Source organism: Anolis sagrei, chromosome X, assembly GCF_037176765.1.
Source record: "Anolis sagrei isolate rAnoSag1 chromosome X, rAnoSag1.mat, whole genome shotgun sequence".
NCBI classification, from domain to species: domain Eukaryota; kingdom Metazoa; phylum Chordata; class Lepidosauria; order Squamata; family Dactyloidae; genus Anolis; species Anolis sagrei.
The window spans coordinates 52,390,702-52,407,316 of NC_090034.1; the positions used below are offsets into that span (position 1 = coordinate 52,390,702).

The following is a 16,615-nucleotide window of genomic DNA, read 5'->3' on the forward strand; positions in this document are numbered from 1 at the left end:
TGGGGGGAAAGCCCAGCTCTTGGTCTCTTTCTTCAGGAGCCTTCTTCTGTTTGCAGTTTCTACTGCCAATTACCTCAATCATATCTTGATCACAGAATGCAAAGTGACAGTTGAAAACACGAAGAAGGCCTGGAAAGCAATCAAAGCCCCAATGGCCAAATCCAAGGCTTACCTCTTTCGTGAGGTCTTGGCCATCCATTCTGTGTGGGGAGTTTGTGAAAGCTGTTTCTGCCAATTATACCCTGTTTGGTTTCAGATAAGGGCGACATTCTCGCAAAGACTGAAAGAGGCTTGAGGAAGGAGTCACAAAAATCAACACAACTTTTAATATCACAATCTGGCCTTGAAGTCAGAATTGAATGATCTGGAGGTCAGCCTTGCCTGTGCAGAAGGGGCTCTATTGCTCTTTCTGGTTCTGGTTCGCTTCGCTTTGCGGCCTCAGCCTCTCATCCAGTCACACAAAGCATAATTTAGTATTGTTCCCCCCCCCCCGGGGGGGGGGAGGGTTATTTTAAAATGAGATTAAATCGGCTTGTGTGTTTGGGAAGGAACCGAAAAGGGGAAAACAGGTCACCTGGCATTAAAAGGGAAGGCTATTTTATTTTTTGAAATCCTAGTGACGGCTGCCTCCTGCTGGATTAGAAAGGCCACTGTTTTGTGTCAGGTCTCCCTTGTGCAAATGTTGTTCTGCAGAGAATAGCTAGAGAATAGTAAAAAAATACAGGAATTCCTTTGCATGTAGAGTGGAAACAATTTTCTGACCTTTATGTTTTAGAAAGTCTGCTTGAAATGAGAGGGATAGATTTCCACAGAAGGGTCCTTCTACCCAACGCCATTCTTCCAGCCAGAATGGCACAATCCTCCCTTGCTGAGTCCAGTGAGGCTGTGCAAACAGGAAGCCTCCTTGTCAAAAAAAGAAAACCTTTTCTTACTCAGTCCCATCACAATCGATTGGGTGCTTTGTAAATAATTCTTAAAGGCTGGAAGAAACGGTCAGCAACAAAGGGTGGAGTTTTCCAGAAACATCGTGAGAGGAACAAAGAAAAGGAACAACAAAACAAGAGTACGCAGACACACATACGAAGGTCAAGGGAGCAAACGAGATCTCCAAGAAATATTTGGCAAATGTGGACAAGTGTTTGAACCTGTTTCTCAAGTGTTAGGAAATGAGGAGCACCCTGAGCTGGTGGCTGTTTTTGTGATTTGGAATCTGTTCCTCGTAAAACAACCCACCTCTCTGCCTGTGACAGGAACTGAGTTTTCTGTGCAGAGAAGAGTCTGGCACAGGCATGTTCAGCCTCAAAATACACAGCCCCTTTTTTCAAATTTGACCAACCCCCCCCCCCCCAAAATAATGCTCCAAAGTTATTTCATGTTTTCCCAACACATTTCTTGTTCCATTTGTTGCAAAATGGACATTTTTCAGGGTGATTTAAAGCATAAAGATTTAACAAAGTACATTCACAACCAATTGTAAAATTTGTAAGAGCCACCTTTAGCATGTGAGCACAGCTGTTTTGTCTTTATAAATCCTGGGTGACTACAAAAGGTGCAACACACTGGTAACAATGCCTTTTTCTCATTGGCCGGCAAGGCTATTCTTTCACATCTGAACACACTGTGAGCCTTAAGTGAGCCAGAAGAGGGCACACTTTGCACAAGAATTCCAAATCTCAGTCCCTTTTTACCTTGCCATTGGATACAATGGGACCCCAGCATCCACAGATTTGGTCCTCAAGGGGTTTGGCATGAAGCCCAGCGAATGCCATGGGCCCACCTCAGGTAAAGGCTAGGTAAGGTGTTTCCTTTCAACCCCAGAGAAAAACATGAGGGAAAAACCAGAGAGAGGCACAGTTCAGTTCTGCCATGTTTTATTACACAGGATGGGTCCCCAATGAACAGGCGGAGAGTTGCCCAAGGGAGAGAAAGCAGCCAGTTTTTGGGTCACAGAAATCCTGCAAGACTCCCGCCAGGCAAACGTTTAGCCGGGGTTGGTTGATCGGCTGTACATTCGACACAGATGGTACAGGTTTGGCAAAAGGGGGGCTGCTCCGAAACGCACCGCCCTGCTCTCTGCAAAAGAGCTCACAGGCCACTCACCAAGCAGAACACAAAGGCATTAGAAATTGGGCACCGGCTCAGTCAAAAAGCCAAAATACTGGGAATACTTAAGGGAGCATCTCTCCCCCTCCCCCCCCCCCTCCCGCCGCAGACTGGAAAGACACAGAAGCAACCGGACACAAAGGTGCCCCGAGGGTGAATGGAGCCTTTCTTCTTCCAAGTCTGAAGAGCCAGAATAACCAAACGGGAAGACGGGGACTTGGAAGCAAGGTTCGAAACCCAATCCCTGGAGAAATTCAAAATATGCCATGCGATCCTACGAATGCTATTGGATGTAAGTTTCGCAGTTTTCAATGGAGGTTTGCACTCTATAGTCAGAGCCAAAATCACAGAGACACACACAGTGTTTGTAAAAGAGCATTTGCTGCACTTTCTCCCACGTGTTCGTTAAGTGCCCCCCGTTCTAATATAAATCACCTGTATGGCATTCTCTTTGCCCACTGTGGGAAAAAAACACATGAGCCCCATGATTTTCATGGCAGTACCTCACCAATTTTGCCCTTTGAAAACTCTCTCGGGTGCCTTTTAAATGCAGCATTCATCCCATTTTTATTTTAATAGCCGAGGAGCATCTCTGATCGTCTGCCATTTCTGGTGGCTCATTCTAAGCCTGTCCGGTAAACCAGCTGGAAAGAACCAGGCAAAAATCTGCCCAAATACACATCAACTCCTCAAAATTAAACACACCTGAGTTTCAAGGAATGTAGTTGGACCAACCTGTCCAACCGCACATATATTTCAAGCAAATGGAATGGATACAGAAGCACACGGATAACCTGCATATCCCTATTTTCCCTTGCCGGATCACAAATGCATGGTAAGGAAGATGACGGAGGCAGGGATACTCTCTTAGAAACCAGACTTTGCTGAGATGAGGCAAACTGGGTCTCGGGAGAGCTGTACCTTGTGTTTGGATCAGCCCCATTTCAATATGACACCCTTTCATGGCCCCTCTAAACCTTCTATTTCCAAGCTAAACCTCCCCAGCTCCTGCTGATGCTCCTCAGAGGCATTCTTGGTTTTCAGACCTGTAACCATTCTTTGGACACCTTCCATCTTGTATCCTTGAATTTCTTTCCCCCAGAATTGGACACAAGATTATTCCAGGTAAGGCCTGATGAAAGCGGAACAGAGTGGGACTATGTCTTCCCACTGGTCTAGAGCAAGGGTCCCCAAACCATGGTCCGCAGGCTGGATGAGGCTCTTCAAGATCACTTATCCGGCCCCTGCCCTGAAACAACTTGAAGGCACACAATAACAATCCTCATTAACTTGACTACTTCATCAGCCAAAAGCAGGCCCATACCTCCAATTGAAATACTGGTAAGTTTATGTTGGTAAAAGTGGTTCTTCCTTTTGAATATTGTATCTCTTTTGCACTACACATAAAATATGTGCAGTGTGCATAGGAATTCATCCTTTCTTTTCAAACTATAGTCATGCCCCTTAATGGTCTGGGGGACTGTGAACTGGCTCTTGGCTTAAAAAGTTTGAGAACCCCTGATCTAGTCACTACACTCCTGTGGATGCAGTCTATTCTGATGGCAACTCAAAGAGCCCTATCAGGTGCGGTGATGAGTAAAATACTTTGGATGCAGATCAGGGCTCTTTGGGTATCCCTGGTGCCACATCACGTCCATGCACAAACAAGAGCCACATACACACTGCCTCAAAAGAGGTGAAGAACGTGGTCGCAGACCCAAAATGCGTACACCATGGGGCTCATAGAGCGAGGTGTAGGAACAAGGCCACAGCAATGTGCAAGCAACGCAACTGCGGCAGGGAGACTTTTGTGAAGACTGCCACCACGGGTGGGAGACTCTCGGGGGCCAGTTCTATATCGAGGCCGACTCTCCTCCTCTCCGCTTGAGTCGTGAAGGAGGAAGGACGGAGGCAGGTGGGCGGAGATGACTCAACTGCACATGCTTGCGCTCCCCTCTTCTTCAAAGTCTTTCCTGGCCAATATTGGCACACAAGGCCTCAGAGAAAAGCCACAGCATGGTTCAGGTTTTGCCAAGAAGAGGACTATTCAAAATCCACCTTTCCATGTCTCAGACCAACCTACCTCACAGGGCAGTTTTAGGAAGAAACAAGAAAGATTGGCACACTCTACCGTTTTAGAGGAGTAAACGGCATAAACAAAATCTTAAAGAGGAACCTGTGCACTCCAGGTACTACCTGATCACAGTTCCCATTATCCCTGACACTGACTACTGCCTGTGTCACCTACGGCTTATGGGATTTAAAGTGCCAGAAGATCCACAGCTGAGCCCGTCTTCTGTAAAGTTAATGTAGGAAGACTTTAAAGTATCTGGAAATCCACCCACAGGCTCCTCTTTCAACCAAATGGCACCCCAAGAGTCTCTACAAATTGTTCTCCAAGTCCCCCGAAAGGGTGGCTGTTCTCCAGAAGCAGCCTAAGGAGAAAGCTAAGATGGTGCGATTTCGGGAATATTTTCACATTTAGCAACTGCTTTTGCTTCGGAAAAGGAGAAGAGAGATTCAAAGAGTTCCTGCCTATTCTTCAACACAGTCGCCAGTGCAAAAGTGTCTTCTTTTAGGCAACACAAACCCAACTGAGCCAAAGGCCAGAACTAGGAAGGAAATGTGTCAAGCGGGCAGAAGCAAAGTTGCATTTCAAAACAATTTTAGTATCTAAAGTTACTTTGTTGCGATAACAAGCCACAGTTGTTGCCTTCAGCATATTTTAAAGGACAATTCAGGGGTGTTATGGCAGAAATGTTTACATACATACATACATACATAAATAAATAAATAAAATTTCTTTCAATCCTTGTTTTTTCTTTTCTTTTTAAGGCAGCCAAACATAACAAAAAGTAACTAGGGGCAAAACACAGTACTTTTTAGTAAAAGCAATGGGTCTTTTTTGAAAAAAACAGCTTTTAAAAAGTAATTTTGAAAGTTCTGGCAAGAAGAAATCTCTGTAATCTTCACTAATAATAATACAGTAGAGTCTCGCTTATCCAACCTTCGCCCATCCAGCGTACTGTATTATCCAACGCAGTAGGCCTCCCGCCCGGATCCAAAGCTATTTCAATACACTGCAATGTTTTGGTGCTAATTTCGTAAATACAGAATTACTATATAACATTACCATGTTTGGAACTGCTTTTTCTGTCAATTTGTTTATAAAACATGATGTTTTGGTGCTTAATTTGTAAAATCATAACGTAATTTGATGTTTAATAGGCTTTTGCTTAATCCCTCCTTATTATTCAACATTTTTACTTATCCAACGTTCTGCTGGACCATTTATGTTGGATAAGCAAGACTCTACTGTAATAACAACTGCGAAGACCAAGAAGCGTCCTGTTTGCTAGCTGTTGGCACAGGTTTGGAGACAGCTGTCCAAAACCAAAATCATGTCCAATTCCAGATAAATGTCTCTTGTGGGGGTACCATCTAGTGGCAAAAAGGCTAAGGGCAGAACCGACAGCACAGAAAGGCCCAGAAAGGCCATCTAGTCCTAGACACCACCACACAAGAATTCACGACTAACGCCCTCCTGGAAGATGCCTATCCAACCAACAAGTCCTCCAAAGGAGGAGAATCCACCCTCCTCCAAGACTCTTACAGCTGTTACAGCTAAACATTCCTGGTCTTTCTTTTCTTGGAATTTGAAAAGACCAGATGCTTTTCCGCTCCTCCTCAACCAGACTTAAGTTTTCGCTTGTAAAGCCCTAAACAACAAATAAGGCATTCTTGGAAGAGCCTTTAGGAAGCATTTTTTTCACTGTCAGAGCATTGGAGTAAAAATGCCAGGTATAAGGACCACCACCAAAAACAAACAATGCCCACCCTGAATCGATTAAGCAAGCAAGCAGAAGAACCACATCATGTGGCTGAGAGCTCTACAAATCAGCATTGGGTTTTGCAGAAGAAGGCACCAGATGGGGAAGGAAGGAAGGAGGAAGGAATGGGGCAGAGGAGGAGCAAAAGGGAAGGAAAGGCTACTAATGGAAGGCAAAAATATGACTTATTCTTCACTGAAGACTACTGGAAGAGTAACCATTTCTTTCAACACTGCTCCCCAATATGGCCACCCCACAGGAAGAGATTTCTTATGTTTTCAGAGGGAAAGGGGGAACATTTCCTTGTTTCCAAGGGAAAATGAGGTTGAAAAGCAGCAATGCCTTTCGAGGAAACTCTCCGTCCTGAACACAACCATTCGGCCATCACACTCCCAGATTCCCCTCTCCCCGAATCCCCTTCCTTCCAGGCTCCGAACAGAGCAGGGGCGGTATAAGGCGCTGCACATATGGTTTACCTCATATAGATATCTATATTGTTATTTTTCTTTAGATATGTATATTCATATATATATAGATATGTATATTATTTTACACACATTGGATTAAGTTGCGCGATAAACTAGGTTATGGCTTTCTGTGATACGGTCACAGCGGGGTGAGAGGCGGGATGGAGATGACCGCAGGGGACGATGGGAGCCAAACTTTGGTCAGGAGCTACAAGGGGACCGGCGGCTCTTCCTGCCCCCCAAATGGGGAAGACCAGTCCTCCAAAGAACCCTCCCCTTCCTGTGGCGTCAAGCTTCCTGGCTCCACAGCCCCTTGGGACCCCCAACTGATAAAGCAGCAGATACAAAGAGACAGGCCCAGAACGTCCCCACCTTTTTCGCTTTCCCGATTTTGCAGAGCGAGCAATGGTCAGCATGAGAGAAAAGGAGCCACGATGGATTTCTGCAGCACAGCCCTGCTGCCGGCTCAATCTGCCATGTGGTGGGGAGCGGCCAGCAGGGCAGTGCCCCTTCTGACCTCCCTACACAACCTTTCCCACCTCCCTGCCACTGAGGCCAAAGGTCACAAGTTGGAAGGGAGCTTCGATTTTGCTGGGTCCGTGTCGGGTGCGCTAACTTTGGAATCCTTGCGGGCACAACCTGAGTCCTGTGGGAGGCCTGAGGAGGCAGCGGTGGGGCTAGACACAGCCCCCGGTGGGTACCCTACTGCCGCAGCAGCCGGCATCTGGTGGGGCAGGCCCACGCGGGAGGGTGGTGGGGCAGCTCCCCGTGGCGTGGCTTGAGGTGTGCCGCTAGAGCTCTGCGTTGAGGAGGCAGGCGAAGCAGGAGAGGCCCCCCCAGTCCCTGCTGCTGCTGCCGCCGGGATGGAAGTGGTGGAATCGTGAGCTGAGGAAGGGGGGCTCTGGCTCATGGTCTGAGAGATGCCGTGCGGGAGGGAGGGCTGGGAGGCTGAGAGCGGGCGGCTCTCCTGACTCAGACTGCTGGTGTGCAGGGCCTGTGTGCTCTTGTGGGCCGCCAGGCGCTGCGGGGAGCCGGGGGGCTTCTGCTGTGCCAGCGAAAGCTGGGAGCCCGACTGGCCTTTGGGGCTGCCCTCGTAGGGGAACGTCCGGCTGGCGCAGGGACTTTGGGAGGGTGGGCTGGGCACCGAGGAGGAGGGGAGAGGGCTGGCTGTGGAGGCCGGCAGAGGCTGCGGAGGCTGCTGTGGCGCCATGTTTGGCTGCTGCGGCTGGATGTTTTGTGACTGCAGTTGCAGGATGTTCTGCTGCTGCTGTTGCTGTTGGTGTTGCTGCTGCAAGTTCAGCTGCTGCTGTTGGTGGCGATGCTGCTGGAGCAAAGCTGGGGAAATGGCAAAGGGCCCGGCAATGCCTCCCTGGTACTGCAGCCGGCGGGCCATGCGGGGTGAGCCGAGACCCATGGGGCCAACCAGCGGGCTGGCCATCTGCGGGCAGAAGCTCATGGCTACGGCCTGCTGAAGGGTGGCGATGGCCGAGGTCACCTGGGGTTGGGGCTGGGGTGGGGCGTACATGGCCACGTGCTGCTGCAGCTCGGCCTGCTGCACCATTTCCCGGTCATACTTGACGATCTCCTGGATGATCTCGTTCTCCTGGTTGTTGAAGACACCCGAGTTGAGGTCATGCTGGACCTTGTGCAGCAGGATGGAGTTCTTCTTACCTGCAGCAGACGAAAGGAGGGAAGGAAGAGGTAGCTGTGGTGAGGCACAATCAGTCAAGGCCCAAAGCTTCTTCCACAAACTCACCCCAGGGAAGAAAAATGGAAAACCCTTGACCCTGCAGATGGCTCAGACTAGGAAGTGGCTGAGCAGGGAATCCGCTGCAGGTTTGGCTCAAACCCTCCAGAAGTAAAAACCTATTCACGGGGGTAAGACCTTGAAATACAGCTTCAGGTTCATACTATACCCTAGAATGGATTCACTGCTCTCTTTGACATGGGAGACATGAGTTTGCAAGTCAAAGAGTACTGGGAAACTGACTCCAGAGCTACCCATTCCAATTTGCCCACCATTCACTGTACACACACAACATCAGTTCTGTCCAGGTCTAACCTTGCCAGTGTGGTCTGCTACAGACAACTTTCCAACACCTTGGCCCCAATACACAGCCATACCTATGCGGTCAAGGCGATCAATGGCAACTGTTTCAAAAGCCCGCCTCATCATGGGATATTCCTCCAGGACTTCATTGAAGTTATCCACTGAGAGGGAGTAGAGGCGGCAGTAGGTGTCAGCACGAACACTCGCAGTCCTCCGGCCTCTCGTCAGCAAGCAGATCTCTAGAGGAGAGACAGAGAAAACTGTTCAATATCAAAACATGGATTGCATAAGGATTCCTGGCTATTTAGCTTGCTGTCTAGTAGGGACACAAGACAGGGCCTTCTGGGTGACAGCTCCCAGGCTTTACTCTCCTCCTTAGGGAAGCCAGGATGTGTTGCTCTTTCAGATCTTTGCAAGTGATTTAACCTCAATGCTTATATTAATTATGGCCCTCCAAGTGGTTTTATGTATTTCTTAATTTTTTGCTAGCTCTTGGGTTCCAGAGGTGAGTGAAAAGATGGAAGATAAATAAATATTAATACCAATTTGAAGGGAGGGGCTGGGAAGGGAGTTGGGAAGCATGCTACATTGTGCCAGCTCTTGACATCTCTCCTAGGAAACACATCACACCTCTGCACTTGGCTGGTTTGGAAAAACGCTACTCAGGCAGATAGGAAGCAACCTTTCAGGGGTTTTGGGAGAAACCAGCCTCCTCATAATGGTGTTGGTGAGGTCATCAATCATCTTGCCACTCACACAATGGGGAAAACCCAATTTGTGCCACCTTCAATGGTTCCCATATCACAAAGAGGGGCCCCACAAGAACGTTTTTCATCTCAAGCACCCTTTTAAAGCACACCTTCCCACTGTTCTCCAAGAGACTGCGCTCAAATGCAGCCATGTTTCTAAAAAGGAGATATAACGATTTAACATTTCTGAACATAGTCTTGATGTCACCTAGGACAGCCAGTGCAGTGTGCTGGTTTGAATGTTATGACTCTCGAGAACAGGGTTCAAAGGCTCACTCAATCATGGAAACTTAGGGCAAATCACCCTCTGTCTCAGAGGAGGCAAAGTCAAGTTTCCTCCAAAGGAGGAGAGCCAAGGTCAATGTCATGATGGATTAACTTTTGAGTTGCACAAGTTGGAAACAACTTGAAGGCATACAATAGATCACTAGGGGAACAAGTGGATGTAGATTGGAAGGCAGTATGAAAGCTGATTGGCACAACCTGGGGGTCATATCCAGACAAAGTGAAAACATTTGCCCTTGCGCTTTGCTACTCTGATGCTGAATACACATGCTCAGTGTGGAATACATCTAACCATGTTGAAACAGTGGATGTGGCTCTTAATGAGACATGCCGCATTATCACAGGATGTCTACGCCCAACACTGCTGGAGAAATTATACTGTTTAGCCAGTATTGCACCACCCGACATTCATCAGGAAGTAGCAGCCAGTAATGAAAGGACCAAGGCATTGACATGTCCGGTCTATTCTCAGTTCAGATATCAGCTTGCATGCCAATGTCTTAAACCAAGAAACAGCTTCAGAGACATTTGCAGGAACACTTCAGCAAGCAAGAGTCCAAAATTGGCAAGCTAAAACCCAGAACCTCAATCAGTGGCTGATACCAGATGAGAGACTCTCTTCTGGGCACAAGAGTGGATGACCTGGAAGGCACTTTGGCACCATGAGATGCAGAGCTAACCTTAAAAAAATCAGGCTACAAAGTGGAGTCTACAACATGCGAGTGTGGAGAAGAGCAAACCACAGATCACTTACTACAATACAACCTTGGCCCTGCTACAAGTACAATGGAGGACCTCCTCACAGTGACATCAGAGGCACTCCAAGTGGCCAGCTTCTGGTCAAAGGACATTTAGCATAATGCCAAGTTTTAAACTTGGTTTGTGTTTTTAAGTACATTATAACTGTACCCTCAATTTGCTTCTGACACGACACAACGGAAGGCAGTTAAGTAGCTGTCTACTGATCTATCTGCTGAGATGTAAGAGCCTTGCTCAGCCTTACCTCCAAAATAGGAGCCATCCGACAGCTTCATCTCTTTGTTGCCTTTTGTGAGGACGCTCACCACCCCGTGTTGAATGAAATACATCTTCTTGCCGATGGTCCCTTCACGGATGATGTAGTCACCTGGCTGGAAGACCTCAAACTTCAACTTGGTGAGCATGGCAGTCACAAAATTGGGGTCAGCGTTGGCAAAGAGAGGCATGGAGGCCACCAGCTTCCGGCAGTTGAAATTGACAATCTCCTGGCGGGGGAACAGACCAAAGAAATTGTGGGAGGGCAAAGTTGCATTGGGTCATAGAATCATACCTTTTCTGCACAATGTCTTCTTTAAAACAAGACACACTCCTCCTGCATAACTTATCCTGGCCCCAAAAACAGTCCAGGTTTGTGTAGTGAAAATGACACCCCATTCCATGCATTTGTGTATGTATACACACACACACACACATACAGGCTTGTTGGGGCTACTTTGTAATTTCAGTATTGACTGCTCAGCTGGACGTCTGCCCACCACGCTACGATCATGTGATCCAGGAAGGGTACGTACCTCTCGCAGGGGTTCATTGAGCTCCTCCAGGATGCTGTCCTCATCAAACATCTTCCCCTGGTACCGATGCTCATAGTAGTCATGGATCTTCTGCCGAAAGTCAGCCGGCAGCTTGTGGAAGGACATGTACTGTTCCACTTGCTTGTACTGTAAGAATTGGGCAAGAGGAGGTCAGTGCAATGGCAGATATTTATGACTTCACAAATTCTTCATCACATTTCTTTCCTCTTGTTAAAGCAAGGCAGCATCCATGGCTCTTCCCTCACCCCATCCAAACCTCAGGCCATGTCATGCTCAAAAGAAAAAGATCCTGCTATATATGGTCACAGCAGCTAGAATATTCTATGCACACAACTGTGGAAGAGTATGGTGATGTCCTCAGTTAAGAACTGGTCAGAGGAAATATTTCAAATGGCAGAAACAGATGAACAACACATACATTTCCAAGACATGGGAACCATTTCTTATAGTTGTTTTAAGGCACAGCAGAAATAAAATATCCCCTGTGGGTTTTGATAACTAACTTTCCTTCACAATTAGAGAACAGAAGGATCTCTAAAGTGTATAAAATGATCATTTAATTTTTTAAATAAAAAACATAAAAGTCTACTTTGTTCTTTCTTCTCCCACTGCCTTTTTTTCTTTTCCATTCTTCTTTCTGTTTTTCTGGGAGCCCCTCCCCTCAGCACCAACGGCTGCTCTGGGACCAGAGTGAACAGAGGGGCCAGGAAGACAGTTCCACCTTGTCTCCTGCACTGTGCTAATTATAATATAATATAATATAATATAATATAATATTATATACCGTATATTCCGGCATATAAGACGACTGGGCGTATAAGACGACCCCCAACTTTTCCAGTTAAAATATAGAGTTAAGACGACTCCCATGCATAAGACTACACCCGCGTATAAGACGGCCCCTGACTTTTGAGAAGATTTTCTTGGGTTAAAAAGTAGTCTTATACGCCAGAATATACTGTAATATAATATAATATAATATAAATACATATAATATTGATAATATGATATTATAATTATATATTTATATTACATGTAATATTATTAATAGTATTACAGTATAATGGTATTGTACAATATAGTAATATATAATACTAATATTGTGCTATGGTAATGATATAATATATTGTATTTACATATTATTTGTAAGCCGCTCTGGGTCTCCTTCGGGGTGAGAAGGGCAGCATATAAATGTTGTAAATAAATAAATAAATAAATAAATTATATGGAGCTTAAATATTTGCGTTTGCTTGCTTCTCTGGTCATCACTTGTGACTGGTTGATATGAATCTCCTTTTTATTTTTTATGATTATGGTACTTAATCAACATGGATAATAATAATAATAATAATAATAATAATTATTATTATTATTATTATTAATCATCCTATCTCCCTGAGTGGACTCAGGGCAGTTTCCAGTGGGAATAACACAGTGGCAAACATTAAATGCCAAAAACAACAAATAACAAATCAAACAGTGAGTAAACAAACTCAATTTTTTTAAAAAAAATGCAAACTTAAATAAACATAATAAATATAATATAATACCACACACACATTTACAACATAATAGCCCGAGCTAAGGAAGATAAGATGCTTTTGAACGGTGGTGTTGGAGGAAAATTCTGAGAGGGTCTTGGAACGCAAGAAGATCCAACCAGTCCATACTCCAGGAAATAATGCCTGACTTCTCACTGGAGGGAAGGGTATTAGAGGCCAACATGAAGAACTTTGGCCACATAATGAGAAGACAGGAAAGCTTGGAGAAGATAATGAAAGCTTGGAGAAGAAAAAGGAAGAGGGGCTGACCAAAGGCAAGGTGGATGGATGGTATCCTTGAAGTGACTGGCTTGACCTTGAAGATGAGGTCAAGAAGAGTTGGAAGCGACTGAACAAATAAACAACAAAAGCTCTTCCAACTCTTAAAAATTAGACTAAAAACATTAAAACTAGGATGGTATGTAACATCTAACAAGCGAAGGTAGATGTTAGCAACTAGGTAAGGGTATATAAAGATGTCCTAATCCACCTCCTCTCTGTAGGCTAGAGTACATAGGTAGGTTTTTAAAAGCTTTTTGAAAGAGAGGAAGAAGGGGGCCCTTTTTAGTTCTTTAGAGAGGGAATTTCAGAGGCAGGGAGTGGCTACGGAAAAGGCTCTCTCTTTAGTTCCCACCAACCGCACTTGAGACAGGGGTGGGACCGAGAGCAGGGTCTCCTCTGCAGACCGCAGTGCTCATGTTGGTTTGTATGTGGAGATGTGGTTTTTCAAATAGTCTGGGCCCGAACGTTTTAGGGCTTTATATGTAATAACCAGCACTTTGTATTGAGACCAGCAGCCAGTGGAGCTGCCGTAACATGGGAGTTGTCTGCTCTCTAGACGGTGCTCCAATTAGTAATCCAGTTGCAGATCTCTGAACCAGTTGCAGCTTCCAAACTATCTTCAAAGGTAGCCCCACGTAGAGAGCATTGCAGTAGTCCAGGCAGGATGCAACTAAGGTGTGGACTGCCATGGCCAGATCTGGTGTCTCAAGGTATGGGCGCAGTTGGCACACAAGTTTTAATTGTGCAAAGGCACTCCTGGCCACTTCTGACACCTAGGGTTCCATGGTCAGCAATGAGTCCAGGATCATCCCCAGACTGTGGACCTGTGTCTTCAGGGGGAGTGTGACCACATCCAACACTGGCTGTAATCCCACACCTTGCTCCGCCTTCCAACTGACCAGGAGTACCTCTCTTTTGTCTACTTTCAACTTATTAGCCTTTATCCAGTCCATTACTGATGACAGGCACTGGTTTAGGGGCAGGACCACATCCTTGGCTTTCAGTGGAAAGAAGTAATAGAGTTGGGTGTAGTCCGCATAAATTTGACACTGAACCCCAAAACTCTGGATGATCTCTCATAGCAGTTTCATGTAAATGTTAAATAGCACGGGGGGCAGAACTGAACCCTGAGGGACCACACAGGCCACTAGCCACGGGGTTGAACAGGAGTCCCCCAGCACCACCATCTGGGTCTGACCTTCCAGGAAAGTCCAGAGCCACTGTAAAACAGTGCTCTCAAGCCCCATCTCGGAGACACAACCCAGAAGGATATCATGTCAATGGTATCGAAAGCTGCTGTGAGGTCCAGGAGAACTCCCCATCTAGCTCTCTTTGTAAATCATCTACCCAGGTGACCAATGCCGTTTCTGTCCCATAGCCAGGCCTGAAACTAGACTGGAATTGATCCAGGTAATCAGTTTCATCCAAGAATCTTTGGAGTTGTGAGGCCACCACCTTCTCTAGAACCTTGCCCAAAAAGGGGATACTGGCCTATAATTACTCAGTTGAGTGGGACCTGGCCTATAATTACTCAGTTGAGTGGAATACTGGCCTATAATTACTCAGCTGAGTGGGATCCAGTGCCAGTTTCTTTAATAAGGGTCTTATTACTGCCTCCCTGAAACTAGTTGGCATTATGCCCTGGGTCAGGGAGGCATTTACCAGCACTTTCACCCACTCCAACAGTCCCCCCTCCCCCGGCTAATTCAATGAGCCAGGATGGGCAAGGGTCCAGAGAGCAAGTGGTCGGTCTCATTCCTCCCAAGTTCTTGTCCACGTCCCCAGGATGAATAAGTTGAAAGGAATCCATAGAACCATGACAAACAGATGCTTCAGTTACATCCACAGAGACTGCCTTAATACTGTCTTAATAATAATAACAGTAACAGCAACAAAATCCCTGCAACCTGAGAGACAGAAGCAGACATCTCTAGGGTGAAGCAACACATCCTTCCCCACGATTCTGGGGAAAACACAGTGCTCTGTCATGACAGAGGTGCTTTAAGGTCCTCTTGCCATTAGTGGCAACCAGTTCATTCCTTGATTAATTCAGCCATTACTCAACAATGTTAACATCAGTTAAAAAATAAGTATATTAAAATCCTTTAATCCTCTGTATCATGTGAATCCAGAAAAAAACATACACATTTAATATGAGACCTCTCAGGGAGATAGGGCAGGATATAAATAAAGTTGTTGCTGTTGTTGTTGTTGTTGTCATCATCACCATCATCATTATATGCACTGGCTAACAATTAAAAGGGAGAAAGGAAATGCAGGAAAGCAAACCCACTGCAAATGTAGGCGTGTTTTGTTGGGGGTGGGGGGGCTGTCAGGAAATGCTGTCAGGAGAAAGGGACTTGTTATTCCTGCGAGATCCACCTGCTCAGGTCAGCCAAGCATCAAGACGGATGAAGAGGGAAACAAACAATCGGAGGAGATTGTGCTTTTCTCTTTCTGTCCTGTGGCCCAGGGGACCATAGATGGGCAGAAGCCAGTGACAGCTGCTTCCATGCCTTGATACTTTAGTGCTTTCAGGCCCTCTCCAGAGCCAGCGGGGCTGTCAAAAAGCAGAAGGAGGCTTGATCTGGCAATAGGAATGGAGAGGAAGAGAGCCCTACTTTCTGCTGAGTCCAGGCATCATTCAGTGTCAGTTCCAGCCCAAAATGTTGACTCTCTTGTGCATCCTCAAGTCCCTGAATACAATCTCAGCCAGCATCACAAAATGTATCAATCAATGACTCTTTGTTTCTGAATTAAAATCAGAGGCAATGTTCAAGCGTTTCCTGATGCCAGGGATTGGGGAATGTGTGGCCTAAAGGTAAACAAAGGTACAAATCCTTCTTATGTGGCCTCCTCAAGCCTCAGAGCACCAAGCATGTTTCAAACACTGCCACAAAATACCCTGGCATGAACTGGCTGACAGTTCTACAATGTCTCCATGCTGGGAGGTTTTATTCTAGCTAAGAGTCATAGAAAAGAGCCATACTCCAATGAAATGGTTGTAATTAAATGTATTTAGAGTCATGGAATTATAGAACCTCTGAGCTGAAAGGGACTACAAAGTTTGATCCCCTTTAGAAGTACCCAACTTACAGCATTCCTGTGAGAGGTCCATCTAAAATGGACTATGATGGACTGCTTTTAGGATGACGACTGAATTTGGCGATGTGTTTTAATATTTTATAATTGTTTTATACTGTTTTTATTATATTATGTATATTTATGCTTTTCTTATTGTGGGCACTGTGCTGTGCCGGTTTAGCTGCCCTGAGTCCCTCTGCGGAAGTGAGATACGATGAGATATAAATGCCCTAAATAAATAAATAAATAAATAAATAAATAAATAAATAAGCTTCTAAAGGAGGAGGGTCCAAAAAAGGCAGTCCATTTCCCTGTTGAACAACTCTTAAAGTCAAAAAGTTCCTCCTACTGTTTAGGCGGAATCTCTTTTCTTGTCATTTGAACCCATTGGCTTTTGTTCTGCAGCAGCAGCAGCAAGGAGCTTGCTCTGTCGCCTGCATGACTTCCTTTCAGATAGTTAGAGATGGCTCCCGTGACTCTTCTCAATCTTCTGATATCCAAACAAAATGTTCTGAGTTCCTCCAGTCATTCCTCATATGGCTTGGTTTGCAGATCTTTTGAACATCTTGACCCCTCTTTGCTGGACATGCTCAATATCATTATTGAACTGTGAGGCCCAGAACTGGACACATAGGGTTATCCCAGGTGAGATC

The 16,615-nt window shown here is 45.8% G+C and overlaps 1 protein-coding gene across 1 annotated transcript in view; it reads right to left on the reverse strand.

Moving 5' to 3' along the window:
* Nucleotides 1-1,854: 1,854 nt before the first annotated feature.
* HCN2 (hyperpolarization activated cyclic nucleotide gated potassium and sodium channel 2) overlaps nt 1,855-16,615 on the reverse strand; it is a 46,198-nt gene continuing 31,437 nt past the window's right edge. Inside the window, exons 5-8 of the mRNA XM_060785071.2 lie at nt 11,035-11,181; nt 10,488-10,728; nt 8,525-8,689; nt 1,855-8,071 (exon numbers count right to left, since the gene is read on the reverse strand). Of these exons, the coding sequence (XP_060641054.2) occupies nt 6,963-8,071; nt 8,525-8,689; nt 10,488-10,728; nt 11,035-11,181 (1,662 nt within the window). The 3' untranslated portion in view covers nt 1,855-6,962. The remainder of the gene's footprint in view (nt 8,072-8,524; nt 8,690-10,487; nt 10,729-11,034; nt 11,182-16,615) is intronic.